The 16,371-nt window shown below is 41.0% G+C and overlaps 4 protein-coding genes across 4 annotated transcripts; 3 read left to right on the top strand and 1 right to left on the bottom strand.

Annotated features, from left to right (window-relative positions):
* Nucleotides 1-867: 867 nt before the first annotated feature.
* On the top strand, nt 868-5,079 carry BCR41DRAFT_369590 (hypothetical protein; the record flags this gene model as incomplete). The annotated part of the gene is made up of 2 exons (XM_022026473.1): nt 868-1,166; nt 2,703-5,079. The coding sequence occupies 2 exons, from the start codon at nt 868-870 to the stop codon at nt 5,077-5,079; spliced, it is 2,676 nt and encodes an 891-aa protein (XP_021882908.1).
* A 559-nt stretch (nt 5,080-5,638) lies between these two features.
* On the top strand, nt 5,639-7,459 carry BCR41DRAFT_369589 (hypothetical protein; the record flags this gene model as incomplete). Its single annotated transcript, XM_022026472.1, has 2 exons — nt 5,639-6,947; nt 7,341-7,459. 2 exons carry the CDS (start codon nt 5,639-5,641, stop codon nt 7,457-7,459), a joined length of 1,428 nt encoding a protein of 475 aa, XP_021882907.1.
* A 160-nt stretch (nt 7,460-7,619) lies between these two features.
* On the bottom strand, nt 7,620-10,171 carry BCR41DRAFT_334839 (DHS-like NAD/FAD-binding domain-containing protein). Its single transcript, XM_022021958.1, has 8 exons — nt 9,865-10,171; nt 9,591-9,739; nt 9,409-9,465; nt 9,128-9,320; nt 8,906-9,021; nt 8,564-8,812; nt 7,928-8,394; nt 7,620-7,822 (listed from the first exon to the last, which is right to left on the bottom strand). Exons 1-7 carry the CDS (start codon nt 9,989-9,991, stop codon nt 7,939-7,941), a joined length of 1,347 nt encoding a protein of 448 aa, XP_021882906.1. The 5' UTR covers nt 9,992-10,171; the 3' UTR covers nt 7,620-7,822; nt 7,928-7,938.
* A 4,172-nt stretch (nt 10,172-14,343) lies between these two features.
* On the top strand, nt 14,344-14,932 carry BCR41DRAFT_350865 (hypothetical protein; the record flags this gene model as incomplete). The annotated part of the gene is made up of 1 exon (XM_022023688.1): nt 14,344-14,932. A coding segment is annotated over one exon (589 nt), but the record flags the coding sequence as incomplete, so codon positions are not given.
* Between the last annotated feature and the right edge of the window lie 1,439 nt (nt 14,933-16,371).

Genomic DNA, 16,371 nt, shown 5'->3' with positions numbered 1-16,371 from the left:
TGCAACAGGATGCTCTTACATCTTTTACAAATCTATCTAGCTCTCGTGCAGCAAATGTACACAACTCCAACACAAGGGCCACAATGATGAAAAAGCCTTTGTCATTGCTTGGGGTCGATGCTTTTCTTCCTTTCTTTCTTTCTTTCTTTGAGTAAAGAACGTTGTGGTCGCGTTCAAAAGCTTTTTTTTTTTTTTTTTTTTTTTTTTTTTTCCTTTTATTTTTCTTCACTCGGACATTCGGACATCCGGACACTTGGACAACCAAATTTGCCTCCACAACATCAACATCAACATCAATGCTGTTCATATTCACATGTGTGCATGTACATTTGTTTTGATATGCCTTTTTTTTTTTTTTTTTTTTCTTTGCCCAAAAGTGTTTCTCAAAGTCGTTAACTCTTCGACTGTGAAAGATCCGTTCAACCCCTATCCCCCAAGACGGTCCACACCCGCTTATTTTTCACTCACGGCTCTCTTGTTGCTCCTTACACAACCCACACATACCCCAAACACTCACATACAAATACAAATCATTCAACATTCTTTTTTTTTTTTTTTTTTTTTTTTTTTTTCCACTCCGCCGTATTGGCTTGCAACCTTCCTTAACCGCAGTGCATCATTGCCATAACTCATAACTCATAACTCTTCTCACACCCATTCTTTTGTATTAACAGAAACACACCTCACACTTTCTTCATCTCATCCTTCATTCACCCCCTTCCTTTTCCCATACCCTCTCCTCCTAAACTAACATCACTATCACTCTCATCTGCATAACGACTTTCTCATATCACTCATACAACAATAACAAAAAAAAAAAAAAAAAAAATACTATAAAAACCAACAAGAAGCGAACGCAATTGTCTCATGCCCATGCCGACTCAACCACACACCAGTGGAAGGCATTCCATATTGACAGGCAATGGTCATGCCACTACTCACCATGTCAATGGCATTTCCAACCATAACTCGGCTCAATTCGAAGAAGAGGCCCCAGCCTCAAGTAAGGCTCCACTTAAATATGCATTAAAAGACGTTCATCCAGATGATTCCAAAGATAAAGTATTTGCCGCGATCTTGCAGGCATTGCTCTATCTTCGAAACAAGCCTTCATCTCCAAAGGAACTCGCCAACTGTATCATGAAAAACAAGTATACCATGTTGGGGTAAGTTCCTTGGATCTCATCACTTTGCAAGAACAGCTCTGGTCATTCTATCGCTCTTTTTTTTTTTTCTTTTTATTTTTTTAATGCATTGAAGCAAACACGCAGGGTTTTCTGCATTTTTTTTTTTTTTTTTTATCGCAAAAGGCTAGTTTTTTTCTTTCTTTCTTTTCTTTTGAATCCATTATTTCCGTTACATAACCCCCTGCAGTCAATAATAGTAATATTATTATGGACATTAGCATGTTATGACTATTTCCCCCCCCCTCTTTCCTTTTATTCTTTTTTTTTTTTTTTTTTTTTTTTTTTTGCACCCCGCCCAATCCGGGTGCTCAATATTCTACATGGTATCAATCGATCGTCATCATACAGAACATGTACATCTTACCAGCATGGCTTTTTTTATTTAAAAAAATCCTGGCGACCTATTGTTGACAAAAACAAAACCTGGGATCCGATAGTATTCAAACTGTCGATCTCATCAGGGAAACTGACAGGTTGCAAAAAAAAAAAAAAAAAAAAAAAAATTGACTGTGGGAGTTAATAGTAATCCGTTATCTTTCTTCTCAAAGATCTGATCCTTCTATCTTTTCATATAAAACCCATCATCCCAAAAAAGCATCGCCAAACGTTTTAATCTAAACTTATATGGCTCTAAGGCTGCATATTCATTTTCTTGGTGTTTTTTTTTTTTTTTTTTTTTTTTTACTGGTGGTGTGCAGTACATCTTTGAACCCTTTTTTTTTTTTTTTTTTTTTCTTTGCTTTTTTTGCCCTTCAGATAATGAGTTCTACATTCATGCATAGTTAATGCAACTAGAGCCTTGAGTGTTTGATCGTTCTATGATTGTAATCTTATCATCGATTAGTTTGACCATGAAGCTGGAATCTCCTTTTCTTCCTTCCTTCCTTCCTTCCTTCGTACATTCTGTTCCATTTTGACATGTTACTCTTTGGTAAAAAGGGATGGGGATCTGAAATTGGGCTCTATCCTTAATAACATGATGGGACGTCTAGTCAAAAGTAGTAATGCAATAATAACACACAAGGGAAAATGATGACAGGCTAAAGTTTTTGAAATCAACCCTTTTTTATTTCTTTTTTTGATTATTCAGTTATGAGGTTCAACTCTATTCTATATTCACTGACCCATCATCTACAGCCATTTCCCCCTCCTTTCCTATTTTTCTATTCTTCTTTCTTCGGACATTGGAAAACTAAACATTCGGTTTATCTGGCATGTATTTTATCCTTATTACCCTTTTCCCGACGCTGTAATCCTAATTCTATAATATTCTATACCACCGTCAGGGATTTTTTTCTTTCCTTTTTTTTTTGTGTGTATGTGTGTATATAAAGTATGTTGTGTAGTTGTCATTGTACATGTGCCACGCGGACCACGAGGGATCGCTCTGAAGTGAGCGACAGTATTAAAGTTTTGATGTTGCACGACTGTGATTCAAAATTTCTCCCACAGAACTTCCCGCTCCAGAATCTTAAAAAAAATTTTTTTTTTTTTTTTTTTTTTTGATCTAATTAGTGGGGCTACTCCCTATGCTACTGTTTCCTCAAGGATATCACAACACTTTAAACGCGCTGCAGAACACAAGCCCCCTCGGACACCCTTATTGGCAAAGGCCGTTGATGAACGACATTCACGCAAGATCCATTATTACCTCGCCCCCAATCACATCATCAAAAACCCTGCTGCAGCCTCAACAGATCATGATTCATCTTCAGGCTTCTCCAGTATGAGTTCAGAAGACGAAGGGGATGCGGATGACAATAACAGCAGCAGAGATATCACAAACATACGAAGAAATGGAAGCATCAATGATGATGATGATGACCCGGAACTTGACCAGGACGATGAAGATGACGAAGACGACGACGGCATTATGTCCGGTGATTCTATGGAACGGAAACAAAAACGCCGACGGCAACAACTGCTTTATCAACAACAGCAACATTTGAATTCCGATGCAGTACACAAATCCAGAGGCGTCATGCGTAAACGCAAGAAGGTCAAGACATGGGCTGTTACAAATCGTCCTACAGTCAAGCGATTCAAGTCTAAACACTCACTCATCGGTAGCTTCAAGTCTTCTACTCCGACAACGCCAACAAATTTTCATACTTCCAAATGGCGGCCCCCTAATAATCAGGAGTATAGTGAATCGGATGAAGGGGATGATGAAAGTATCGAGGATGATGATGAACAGGATGATGACGACGACGTTTTTGGCAAGGACGACCTAGTGCTCATGGATCTGCAGATGCCGGATATTCAAAAGAACTCACAGCTTCCAACGCCACGATCTCTATCCAATTTTTCGACAACGTCCTCTCATTCCTCAGTCTCAAATGCTATCAATGCTGCCACTGCGGGGATGCATGGGCTTCTGAATGCTACCAAAGTTCTGTCCTTTGACTCGAAAAAATCGCCACCCCATTCAGGTCCTCAATCTACCTCATCACTATCCAAGATATCGGGAGGTGCTGTTGCCGCAGGAGAGACTATGAACGAGTCCAGTGATGAAGAACAGGATTTTAGTGATTACCATGAGGAAATGATGCATGGTGATTTCGAGGATTTGGAGGACGACAAGAAGGCTGAGGATCGTCGCCCTAGCATGCGCAGTCAACCCCAAGCTGTGGCCGTCCCTATCCCCTCCTCCGGTTCTAGAAACTCTGCAGCCTCTGCTTCTTCATTCGCCACTGGAAATACGCCCATATCACCCTTTAACCATTTAGCTTCAACTCCAACCTCAAATTCGTTCCTGATGAGCATATCACCACGCAGTCGAAAGATGTCGATGAGTGGTCTATTGATGCCACCAGATTCGCTCCTACTCTCTCCTCGGTCGAACAGTATCTTTGATGCAGACTTTGGAGGCAGTTTCATGATGGATTATTCACAGCAGGACAACTCGACCTCCAAGGATCACCAGTATGCTCCGCTGATGGAGCTCAATCACCCAGAATCTATGCCTGTGTCTGAACTAGATCGGCTCTTGAGTTCCTCAGCTGGTGGATCGTTTTACCCTACCTTATCTCGTAAGGTTTCGATCCCTGGCTGGAGCAATATCAACGCTAAACATATTAGTCATACTCCACATCGGCAATCCAATCTCAGGAATGCAGCCAACGGTATCCTACAAAATGCTGCAAACGCATCCTCGAACACTTCAACTTCCCCATATTCGGGCGTTAACAATGGAACGTCTGCTCCATCGTCATCCTCACCTTCGGGGTCAGTTGGGACTAAAATTGTACCTGCTGCAGTAGCCAATCCAGCACCTTCCAGCTCTTCCTCCTCTACTTCGGAAGAGGCGTCAGCGGCTGAGAAACAAGCAAAGGCTCAAACGACCTCTACGGGGCTTGTTACGCCCGCTCTCTCAGCTACGACTACGCCCTCACAATCCACTACAACTGTCACGCCTCTTATTAATCAAGAGACATCTGCTCAGACTCCTGTTGCAAAGACGGAAGCTGATGTGGAGATGCAGGAGGAGGATGAGGAGGATCAAGATGACGAGACAGAGTCAGAACTAGAGGATGATGACCAGATATATTCCAAGGTTACAGCGGAGCCTCCAAAGTCACTTGTGCGAGAGGCAGTGTATGCGAATTTGAAAGTATTTGAAACCCTCATGCCGGGCACGGATCTCAGGTTGATGCGTGTTGCTGGTGTGGTAGCACCTCCAGATCCCAACACTAATGGACGAGGCGTGCTCATCCAAAAGAAGGTTATTCCAGCGCTCAACAATGATCAACATGCAGGTTTTGTGAACGCAGCCATGTTACGACTGGCAGCCAGAACCATCATTGGTGATGGGCAATTTGATATCAATCAGGAACCGACAACATTATACATTGTCCTTGAGGGCCCAATGGAAGTTCGAGGAGCTTGGTAATAACTTGAGTCTTCTTGAATGACCTTACAATCAGAGTTTAGAAATGCCCATGATTTAAAAAAGGGGAGGAAAAAAGCTAAAAGGCAAGTCCTTTCTTGTTTTTTCTTCTTTCTTCTATTAGGGTCGGTCTCGCAAGAGCCAGGGAACTGTGTCGTGAGTATCGACTGGATTTGCTACCAGGTGTTGCTCAGATGCTTCAAGACGACCCGATGCAGGTTGCCAAACCAAGTATGTGCTTCTTCTTTTCCCCTTTCATCATTACTTAAAAGAAATTTCTTTTTTCCAGACATTATAAAATCCTGACACTTCCGTCAACTCATTGTTAGCAGAGTCGCGAAAGTCAAGAAAGTTGTCTGCAGAGAAGAAGAAAAAGAAATTGCAACAAGGAGTAGCAGCAGTGGCTGCAGGAAATCAGATAACATCTACAGAGGATAGATCTGGGACTGCTATTGATAGCCGGAGAAAATCTCATCTTGCGGATGATGACACAACACCCTTCGTTAACTTTGAGGAGCTTGAAGAAAAACCAAAAAAAGTCCATGACAATGACGACATTGAAATGTCATCATCAAATCCAAACACAGCTGTACCCAAGACTGCTGATGGCACTCAGCAATCTTCCTTTGGAGCCGAGGGAACTTCCGGATCGGGACTTGGCTCATCTTCGAGCCAGGAGACCACCGAAGGCAATAGACTCATCACCCAGAATGGTGCGCGTGAACCTGAAGCCAATCAACTCTGGATCCCAACAGTCAACCCGGTAGTGCCCAATATTCATCTTACAGTGATTGACAATGTTGCACTTTATACGACCAAGCTTGTAAATCCAGGTGCTGAATATAGACTTTTGCGGCGTGCTGATAACGGGTACGTTAATGCGACGACATTGTTATTGGCTGGAGGGGTCGAGACAGAACAAGAACGTAGTATTGTCTTAAGTCTTGAACTCGGACGCGTTCGTGTTCGTAAACCCAACTCGCAACTCTTTGGAACTTGGATTCCCTTAGCGCGGGCTCGTGCATTGGCAGCGACCTGTTCTTTACATCATAAGCTTGGACCTTTCTTGAACGACAATCTCGACACGTATTTCCCATCTCCCTTGCCGATTCCGACTCAGAAAGTGACGCCCAGTGTAGTCACAGCTACTGCATCGGCCATGATGAGCCACCAAGCGGTTACTGCAGCTCGTATGAGGACCATCTCACTCTCTGCTTTACGCTCCTCAACATCGCCACCAACAAATGGATTGGTTCGTGTAGGCGCTATTAATCATCCACTCTCTAGAAGTAACTCAGGCTCTAATCAGGTCACTGGGCAGCCCCTTAATAGTATGGTCATGCTAAATGGAAACCAGGTTGAGGCGCAGCCAACACCTGGAGTATCAGCATCGGTCACTAATTCAAGTGCCATGGCCGGTATAACTTCAACTGGAGTAGCAACGACAATGTCCGCTACCTCTGCTACACCTAACGCTATGGCAAACACTTCCACTACCTCGGCGTCTGTTAATGGTGCCGCAGCCACACTACCTCCCGCTGTCTCTGTGGCCTCTTTGACGCCATCAGCTGGGCCTAATCTTTTACAAGCACTCGGACAGATGGGCCAGCTACATGCTACTGCTGGCCAGATCCGACCCCTTCAAGGAGGATTCATCCCTCGGGTGGAGCCACATACTGGAAGACCTATTCTGCCCATGATCAATGAGACTGTTTCTGCAGTCCCGGGTCAAAGTGTCATCCCTGTCAAGGATTATCAGGATTCAGATGATGATACCGAGTCAGACGATGATGTTGAAGGGGTGCGGCAAAAGATGAAGCAACTTCGAGCACAACAACAAGAGGAAGCTGAAAAGAATCTTTTGAAGCAAGGTGGCATTGGACAAGCTGTACCTAGTTTACAACAGCAACAACAACAACAACAACAACAACAGCTTTTGTTACAACAACAGCAAATCCAGCAGCAGCTGCAGGCGCATCAGAAACATCAACTCCTTTTAAAGCAACAGTTACTGCAGCAACAACAGCAACAACAACAACAACAGCAGCAGCAGCAGCAGCAGATACAGCAGCAAGTGCAGCACAACCAGAATCAACAGCAACAATCTATTCTTGCAGCTCAAAAGGCCCAACAACAACAACAAGCAGCAGCGCAGAGGCCGTCGTCGATGCGAGGTGGGAAAATTACACCACGAGGGCAAGGAAATTCTGAGAGTGATGAGGAAGCAAGAAATAAGAAGGGTTCAACTGTATCCTTGTCTACAGCAAAAACTGTAGCAGCTGGTGCCAATGCAGGAGCCAAGCCAACGACAGCAACTGAGGAGATGGATACTGACGAAGATATCGATATCGGGGGTAGTGATGGCGACGATGATTTACGTTAGGGATTAATGTAAATTCGCGGCTACAGCCTTTTCTTTTCAACTACAATGTGGTTTTAAAAACACTGGAAAAGCTTTTTTTTATTTTTTTATTTTTTTATTCTGTTTATTTTATTTTTTCGTTCTACACATATGTTATTTTCAAAACAAACAAACAAACAAACAGCTGGCCGCATTCCTTTTAGCTGTTAAATATCAATATCATTGTAGTATATGTAAAAAAAAAATGTCAGAGAGAAGAAGGATTAAGAGATTTAAAAAAAAAAAATCCCTGGTCAAATAAATACGTGATCTGTTGAAACTGGTTGTGAAACCTGAAAATTAGACAAAAAAAGCGAACCATGAAGTGCTATTTACCGCCTGGGGCTAAAAATGAGACGAAATGAAAAAAAATGGTCAGACATTTCTCGTCGGACCAAAAAAAAAAAAAAAAAAAAAAAAAAAAAAATCCATATTACAACATATGATTACTCAAGAATGTATTAAAGCTTGTTGATACCTTTGGTGGAAGGACCTGAAGCGCTGGAAGTATCGTTATTAACCTTCTTTTGACTTTTTGGACCATTTTTTTCATCCTTGCTCTTTTCTCCTTTCTCTTGAATAACGGTCACTGCAGTGGTCGTATCAGACACTGATGCTTCTACACCATTTGTAACAGTAGTAGTAGTAACGGTATCGGTGGAGGTGGATGTAACTGTAGATGACAATTTTGTAACCGAAAGAAGCTCCGTGATTTCATCCAGTGCTACCGATTCCTCCTTGCTGGTACCAGAGCTGTCCACCTTTTCCTCTGTCTCCTCCCCCTGTCCTTTTGTCTCTTGCTCTTCTTTTAGCCTTTTCTGTTCTTCTTCAAGCTCCTTTGCCAAAGTAAGTGCTTCTAACTCCTCAGCTAATTGCATTTCGATGTTACCGGCGTCAAACATAGCCTGAAGCTCCCCCTAATAATATTAACAATACCAACAGTAATAATAATAAATTAATGAATGAATGAAGGAGAATAAAGAGTACAAGCAGCATTGCAAATAGGCTCATATCTGAAAATATGTGTTTACTTTTTTTTTTTTTTTTTTTTTTTTTTTTTTTAAAAAAAAAAAAAAAAACCATTACCTCCCATCCACAAAGCTTAGCAAGCTTCCGTGTCCCTTCATCACAATTACCCAAGAACAAGGCATCTCGTTGATACTTGTAATTCCGTTTGTTATCGAAATCGAATCCAAATGGCATATCTTCGCCTGCACGTTCACGGTTAATCAACAATCGTGGACAATTTGGAGGCACTCGAGTGATCAAGCGGTTAAATGGTTCGACTAATAAGGATGTTCCGAGAACGATGAGTAGATCGCACTTTTTGAAATCCTATCGAAGAAAAAAAAAAATTCAAGGAAATTAGAGATAAGATTTAAATAGATATCCTTTATATTTTGATACAGGATATCATAAAAAACATACTTCTGGGACCAAATCCCCAAATCGTGTAGGAAGTTCCTCTCCAAAGAAAGTAATGGTCGGCTTAACAAGACCTTTGCAAAGCGAACAATAAGGAATGTCGCCCTTAATAATGCTCTCTACATTGCAATAATAATGGAAAAAAAAAAAAAAAAAATGAGTTCACTTTGAAAGAGGAAAAATATATATGTTAATCCCGACGAAAGTGACTGGATAGATATTTACTTCTCACAAGGCTAGAATCAACCAACGTTTCGCATTTGAGGCACATAGAGGTTGCAAATGATCCATGAGCCTCGACTAATAATTCTGGATCCAGTCCTGTGAGTCGCTCAAGCATATCAATGTTTTGAGTATATGATCTCAACAACAACCCTTTTTTCGCAAGCAACGGGAGGAGATAATGGGTTAAAGTTGGCTGGTATATACATATATAGATTAGCTTGGTTAATGAGATGTTTATCATACATATCAATCGGAAACAAAATATAAATTGATAGCCTTACACGGTATCGACCAGGCAATAGCTCTTTTGCAAGTCTGTAAAACGGACTAGGGTTGTTCTAAAAGGAGTATTCTTTCATAATCAGCAACAACAACAACAACAACAACAACAACAACAACAATAACAAAAAAAAAAAAAAAAAAAAAAAAAGCGCCGATGTATATAACATTTGAATTCTTCTACCCTAAAAAACGAAATATCAAAGACAGCTTCAGGATAGGGTAGATTGAATCGTTTAAGGTCATTATAAAGCCCAGTTCCAGGTGATCGAAAATCCTTGATGCCTGCTGCGGTTGAGATTCCTGCACCAGTCATTACAATAATGTTTTTGGCTACGCCCACGGAATAAAAGTTCCACATCATATTGAGTTTAAATATTCAGCTCAGCATAGATTTTTTTTGTTCTTCGTGAACTCCAAAAAAATGTAATAATCTTTAAAATAGTAAGTCAATATACCTTTGCCTTCCTTAATGTATTCAACAACAGATTCAAGCGTATTATCCTTAAGTATACGAGTACGAGGCTCGGACTCGCTCTTCGAACGGGTGGATTTTGACCAGAGAGAGGTTCGTGGCGCAGCCATGGTTATACTAAGTTGATATTGACTTTTGAAGTGAACGATGTTCTATTCTACTGAGCACAGACAGGGGTTAGGGAAAGGATATATTATAAAATAAGTTGTATATCGATGAAGCTTATGGCTGGTCAGAAAAGATGAATGAGAAAAAGAATGAGGAACAAAGAGAAAGACAGGGATTGTGGTGGAGCGAGTCCTACAGACTTTAAAGTAATAGCGGAGTTTTAGGCTCGTCACCAGCCAGCCAGAGGACGAAGTTCAAGTGCGCATGCACGTGCCTGAAAGGCAAATGTGGCTTGCTCTTGCAGACACTTCTGGGACCAAACTCGAAAAAAATTTCAAAGTCATTTGCACCACAGGGAATAGCTTTTTTTTTTTCTGTCCATACTTTTTTTCTAAGTCTTTTTTTTTTTTTTTTTTTTTAAGCAAAGTTCTACAGATCAGAGGAAAATGGCCTACGTGTGAAGTATGCTACTGTTTTTCTCATTTCACAATCTCATTTATTCATCCGGTTTGCACTACGAAATATACCTCTCATCATTCTCATTTTTAAAAAAAAAATAGAAAAACTAAACGAAATAAAAAAAAAAAAAACTATTCTCTGTGGCGCAAATGACTTAAAAAAAAAGAGCCTTTTCCTAGCGGTGTGCTCGACTTGGAAATTTTTTCAACTTTAAAAAAGAGACCTCCAGCCAAAATGTCAAGTTTGGTCCCAGCCTGTGCATGTGCACATGAACTTCGTCCTCAGGCTGGTGACGAGCCTAGATAGTTGGCGACCTCTATCATGCACAAGTGTGGCTTGCATTGCCAAGCTCTTTCTTTCTTTTTTTTATTTTTTTTTTTAACGTACAATGGTATGAAGCTTGGGAGTTTTTTGGGTCTTCAAGGAGTATGTGATGAGCATAAAGGGTTGTATGGTGCACAGACACAACATCTTAATAACATGATCAACTCAAGAGAATGTGTCAATATTCCTTCGAAAAGCTGAATGGCCTATATGAGGAATGAACAAATATTGACAGGGTATATTGCCTAGTTAATTATTCGTGTTAGTCCAATGGCCTGTTTTTGGCGTAGGAAAAAATATCAATGGAGACACTCGACTCGGGATCCGCACAGCACAGAAGAAAAGTAACATTTAATAATAATTATCTGATTAAATTGCACTAATAGTATACGCGTGACTTGAGTAATAGAAAAGAGATATAGTTCATCGGCGATATCCTTGGACTGAAAGCAGAACTCCACTCTGAGTTAATAGGAGGACCTAACTTATTAAAGGTGCCGTGTGCTCTTTAAGATCATAGTACCGGCATCATATGGATAGAAAATAAAACAAATAGAGATTGCTTCTATCTAACGCTCCTTTTCGGCCCAAAGTGAGGACAATAGCTCTGTATACTGCCTGGAAATGTAAAACTGTTTTCAGTTCAAAAAAATCTCCACTGATAATAAACAGCGATTTTATGCAGGAACCCCATATAACACCGCACATATTGTATGTTAACGATTGTCTTTATAGTAGTCCACTTAACTTTCAGTGGACATTCTAACAACAGTCCTGCATCGTTCTTAGGGGCTCAATTGCAATAGAAGCTTTTAAGGCCATCATAAACTGTAATCAAAGTTGTATTATAGTAAAAGCGGAAAAGGTGATCAAATTTATAATCCTTTTCAGATGTCCTCTTCAATGATCATTTCAGTCCTCCTGGGGAGCAGTTGTAAGCAGAGGAATGAGCAAGTAGAGTGTGAACAAACGTTTATCTGAGCACTAAAGATTGTCACGTCACAATGACCCAGAAAATGGCACGTGGCTGATTTGAAAAAAATATTTTCTCACGCAAAGCCTAACCTTGAAATAAAGGAACAAATTTATCAGTTGCTCCTTTCTTTCCTTTGCTCCACTTCATTTTCGCCACCTTTTTCATATTTCACCACTTACCTCTTTTATTCATTCCAAGCCTTCATTTATTGCCTTTCTTTTCTTTTCCTTTCCTTTCCTTTTTTTTTTTTTTTTTACCTTACACATTTTTCATTTTAGTTTTCATACCGTGACCACGGGTGAAAGAGTAAGAATATACTTTTGCCTATTTAGGCATCATTCTCCCTGCATTTCAACCACACTCAGTCCCACTCATCTTAATTTTCAATGGCCACCACAAGGAGCTCAACACAAAAAAACATGGCTGCAAATAAGCCTGAGGATGCCTCCACACTCAATAAACGAAAAAGAGTAAACCAACACCCACAACGAAAAAAGCGCGCCATCCCACTGCTGCTGCAGCTGAACTGCGTTGTCGAGGGAGAAGCAACGTCGTTCCCAGTAGAGATTTTCTGCGATAAATCGGTCGGGATGCTCAAGCAAGCCATCAAGGTAGCGAAGAAGTCAAAACTTGATCATGTTGCCGCAGATAAGCTAACTCTCTACAAAGTCTCCATTCCTGACGAAGACAAGACCGTCGTTGAGTCAGAAATTGTGTCGAAAGAGACTCTCGTACCCGCGTCAATGGAGCTTTGGGAGATATTTACTTCTGAACTTCCAGAGGAAACGATCCATGTTTTTGTCAAGCCACCGCAGCGAGGTATGTATTAGCTCTTGATGGACTGATGATATTTCAATTGATGAAGCTATCTCATCACGGTCACGTGTATCTCTCCCTTTTTTATGTTGTTGAGATGAATCTCGGCAACACTATTTAACTGGGGGCGACTTTGGATTTCATCTCTATAAAAGAATTTGAAAAGTCGCCCCCATGGTCCATGCGCATGCTCTGACTCTCACTGTTGTCTGAGAACACAGTTTTCATTTTTATTTTTATTTTTATTTGACCTGTTTACATTGATGCATTTGTTAGTTTTTCTGATTGAATCTGTTTCGCGTTTCGCACACCATTAGCTGGCGTTTATATCTCATTGACAGCAACATATTCTTTGATCTGATCAAAATGCTAACATTTCTGCCATTGCCGCGCTCTCTTATCTTTCTAGAGTCATCGGAACAGGTTCTCAAGAGAAAAATGGATGGAGGTAATAATTTGTTTTTTGCTGTATAAATAGATTGACTTGGTGACTGACTATATGTTATGGTACTAACCAACTGTGTATGTGTACGATGATCATAATTAGATCCACGGTATATTTCACCTTCAAAGAAGATGCGCATTGAGGAAGGGTGGAGAGAATACAGGGCTTCTGATGGCAAAATGGTCACGTTACCACCCTCTTGGATCGCAATGCTGGAGAATCTTGAACACCCGCCCGATCCACGTAATAAGTTTAGTCATCTGAAAAGCGATAATCAGCCTGGTGATCAAGTTGACATTCCGTCCTTGGGCCTCACACCGAAAGAATTTGAGAAATATAATTCGGGATTTATAATTACGGATCAGATGCTGGAATTGTGGAAGGAGATTAGTGCTGAACAAAGATTTTCATATCAGCGAGTCCTTTCTGGTCCTATGGGGGTTGGCAAGTCATATCTATCCTATTTCCTTGCTGCAAAAGGATATGCGGAAGGGTGGCTTACCCTTTATATACCAGATGCCGCGATATTAGATGAAGATACGGAGGAAAAATCGGCAAAGGCACTGTTAAGGCGCTTCTTCGCTTTCAACAGGGATATCTTGACGGCATCTGATCTGGAAAGTCTCCTCGAATTTCCTGAAGATGCACATTACTCAATTGTGGCTGCTCGCGCAGTATTCGACCTATTCAAACAGAAGGAGCGCAAAACACTGTTCATTATCGACGAACATGGAAAGTTATTCCAAGAAAAACCGTACTTGCCGGATAAATACCTGTTCTTGCACCATCTAGAGGACCTCGCTCGATGGGAAGCTGAATCCAAAGGATCTAGAGTGATATTTACAGGAACAGCCCATGTCAAATATGAATTGCAGATTATGGAAGACAGTGCTCGAGTTACCTTATGTTACTTTGTTGGCCCACTATCCGAGACAGTGTTTTCAAAATGGTTGGAGGTCCACCTGAACCAACCCGATATTGTCCAGGATGTAATGAGACTTACAAACCGTGTGCCGCGAGAGTTTATGCTCTTCATTCGATCAATTGAGAAAAGACCACTCACAAGAGATAGCATTGATGGGTATGTAGCTCAGAGAACAAGCGAGCTTCGCCCTGTAGTTTGGAATTACTACAAAGCTCTCAGCGAGGTCTCGAAGAAGATGTTCGCTAAAAGCCTTGCAACAGTCTTCCTTGGCAACAACTCGCAGAGTGGTGATTTTGAATGGGATTTCCGTGACCTAGAGCTTATCTATCGTCTCAACAAGAATCGCGGAGCCATAAAAAACTATGTCTTGTGCCTCCCAGTGCAGAAAGCACTCTTACAGGCGTTTACAAACATACCTCATCATGAGCATATTCTGAGACAAGTTAGTCTTGGAGAGGTAGGTGATGATTTCAAGTTGACACTGTTGGTCCAGTTTTTGACTTTAACCAAGCCAATCGTTCTCAGAGCAACAAACCTTGTCGGCGAGAATCCAACGGAGATTATAATGAACTTTAAGGATCATGGGACAATCCATCAAAACATGACTTCTCTTGGACGTGGCTATGGACATGTACTGAGCCATTGTCATTCGAGTTATTCTCGCTTTGATTTCATACTCGACGCAATGTTTATCCAGGTGTCCATAAGTGATTTCTGCGAACACGAGAAGACACAAACTAAGCAGATCCAGAACGCTTTTGATAAGAGAGATCCCGACGGCAAAAATCAGATTGAAAGATATTTGGACGAAGTATTTGGAGGTAATCATTCCGCCTTAATTGACGATGGACATTTTGTTGTCAAAAAGGATGGAGAGCCAGTAACTGGATTTAAAATAGTTTACATGCGTGGTTCCCCTGGTGCACCAAACCACACTGGATTAATCAGCAAGTACAAAGATCTTCTTCATGTCAGCTTCAACGAGCTCAAAGAGAAACCATCTTAGAATTTTCGTCACAGTTACAGTAATAATATAGTTCTTAATCCTATAAAAAGGCTTGTCATAGAAATTTAATAACACGGTTCTTTATTTTTGAGATGTATCACGGCTAAAATATTTAACTGGGGGCGACTTTGGATTTCATCTCTATAAAAGAATTTGAAAAGTCGCCCTCCATGCTCCGTGCGCGCCACAGAGAGGTCACTCGCTTGTTAAGGCGACTGTTCGATGCTTGTTGGTTTTCCAAATCTGCTTTGATTTCACCATAATTTAGCGGAATTGATTAGCATCTCCTGAATAGCTGCCATCCAAAGGGACTAACTTCGAATGGACAGGATTTACTGTGTTTGTTCAAAACAATAAAGCTTGACTGAAAGTCTGCTAATCCTCAAACTATGAGGCAAATAATGCCTCTGAACGCTTCAATAGGATTATGGCGAGCTTTTGGGGTGCAGAAAAGACAAGATTGTCTCTTTTGAGCAATGAAGGATATAGGATTTGTTCCTTGGAGGCACACTTTTTTGAAACCACGCTTGTTGCTAGTAAAAACACAAATGGTTCCCGTTTTCCGCATACTTTCAGCGCTTCCACAATCCAAGGGCTGTGATGCAGCCATTAAATGTTACATGTTTGTCGAAGTATTGACACATCCCTTGCAAAGTCCAGATGTATGCTAGGAATATTGTTTAAGGGACGTAGAGTAGTCTGGCAGTGTTCAGGTGTTTATAGTATCAGATGGGTTCACTAGGCTCGTCACCAGCCTGAGGACGAAGTTCATGTGCACATGCACGTGCTGGAAGCCAAATGTGGCTTGCTCTTCTCTCTCACAGGCTGGGACTGGCTTAAAAAAATTTCTTAAGTCGAAAACACCGCAGGAAAGGCTCTTTTTTTTGTCATTTTTTTTTTAAGCAAAGTTTGCAGATCACAAGAAAATGGCCTACATGTGAAGCATGCCATTGTTTTTCTTGCTCTCATTTCACAACCTCATTTATTCATTACGAAATTTACCTCCCATCATTCTCATCTTAAAAAAAAAAAAAAAGCTCCCTGTGGTGTAAATGATTTGGAAATAAAAAAAAATAAAAAAAGAGCCTTTCCTGTAGTGTGTTCGACTTAGAAATTTTTTAGACCTCCAGCCAAAATGTCACGTTTGGTCCCAGAGAAGTGTCTGCAAGAGCATGCCACGTTTGCCTTTCGGCGCGTGCATGTGCACATGAACTTCGTCCTCAGGCTTGCACAAAACCAATATTATTGAGTCCATTCTTAACGTCCAAATGCCAAGTTTTTTCTTTATTACTCTCAAGCAATGAACTAGACTTTATGGGGCAACTAATATAATTGCTGGGATATCTACTTGATCATCCTCCTCTTTTTCTTCATTGCCATCTTTTCTTTCTTTGCTGTCATTCTCCCCATCCTTCCTAAAGTTTGACGCGT

Source organism: Lobosporangium transversale, assembly GCF_002105155.1.
Source record: "Lobosporangium transversale strain NRRL 3116 chromosome Unknown BCR41scaffold_12, whole genome shotgun sequence".
NCBI classification, from domain to species: Eukaryota; Fungi; Mortierellomycota; class Mortierellomycetes; order Mortierellales; family Mortierellaceae; genus Lobosporangium; species Lobosporangium transversale.
The sequence above is the reverse complement of the archived record's forward strand: the minus strand, read 5'-3'. Positions and strand labels throughout refer to the sequence as shown.

Bases quoted from the DNA above. Each gene is read 5' to 3' on its own strand.
- BCR41DRAFT_334839 (XM_022021958.1), bottom strand. From the start codon at position 9,991: ATGGCTGCGCCACGAACCTCTCTCTGGTCAAAATCCACCCGTTCGAAG. The intron at 9,466-9,590 runs GTAGAAGAATTC...TACTCCTTTTAG, and splicing joins TTGATATTTCGTTTTTTAGG to AACAACCCTAGTCCGTTTTA. The intron at 8,395-8,563 runs GTAATGGTTTTT...TAATATTATTAG, and splicing joins CTAAGCTTTGTGGATGGGAG to GGGGAGCTTCAGGCTATGTT.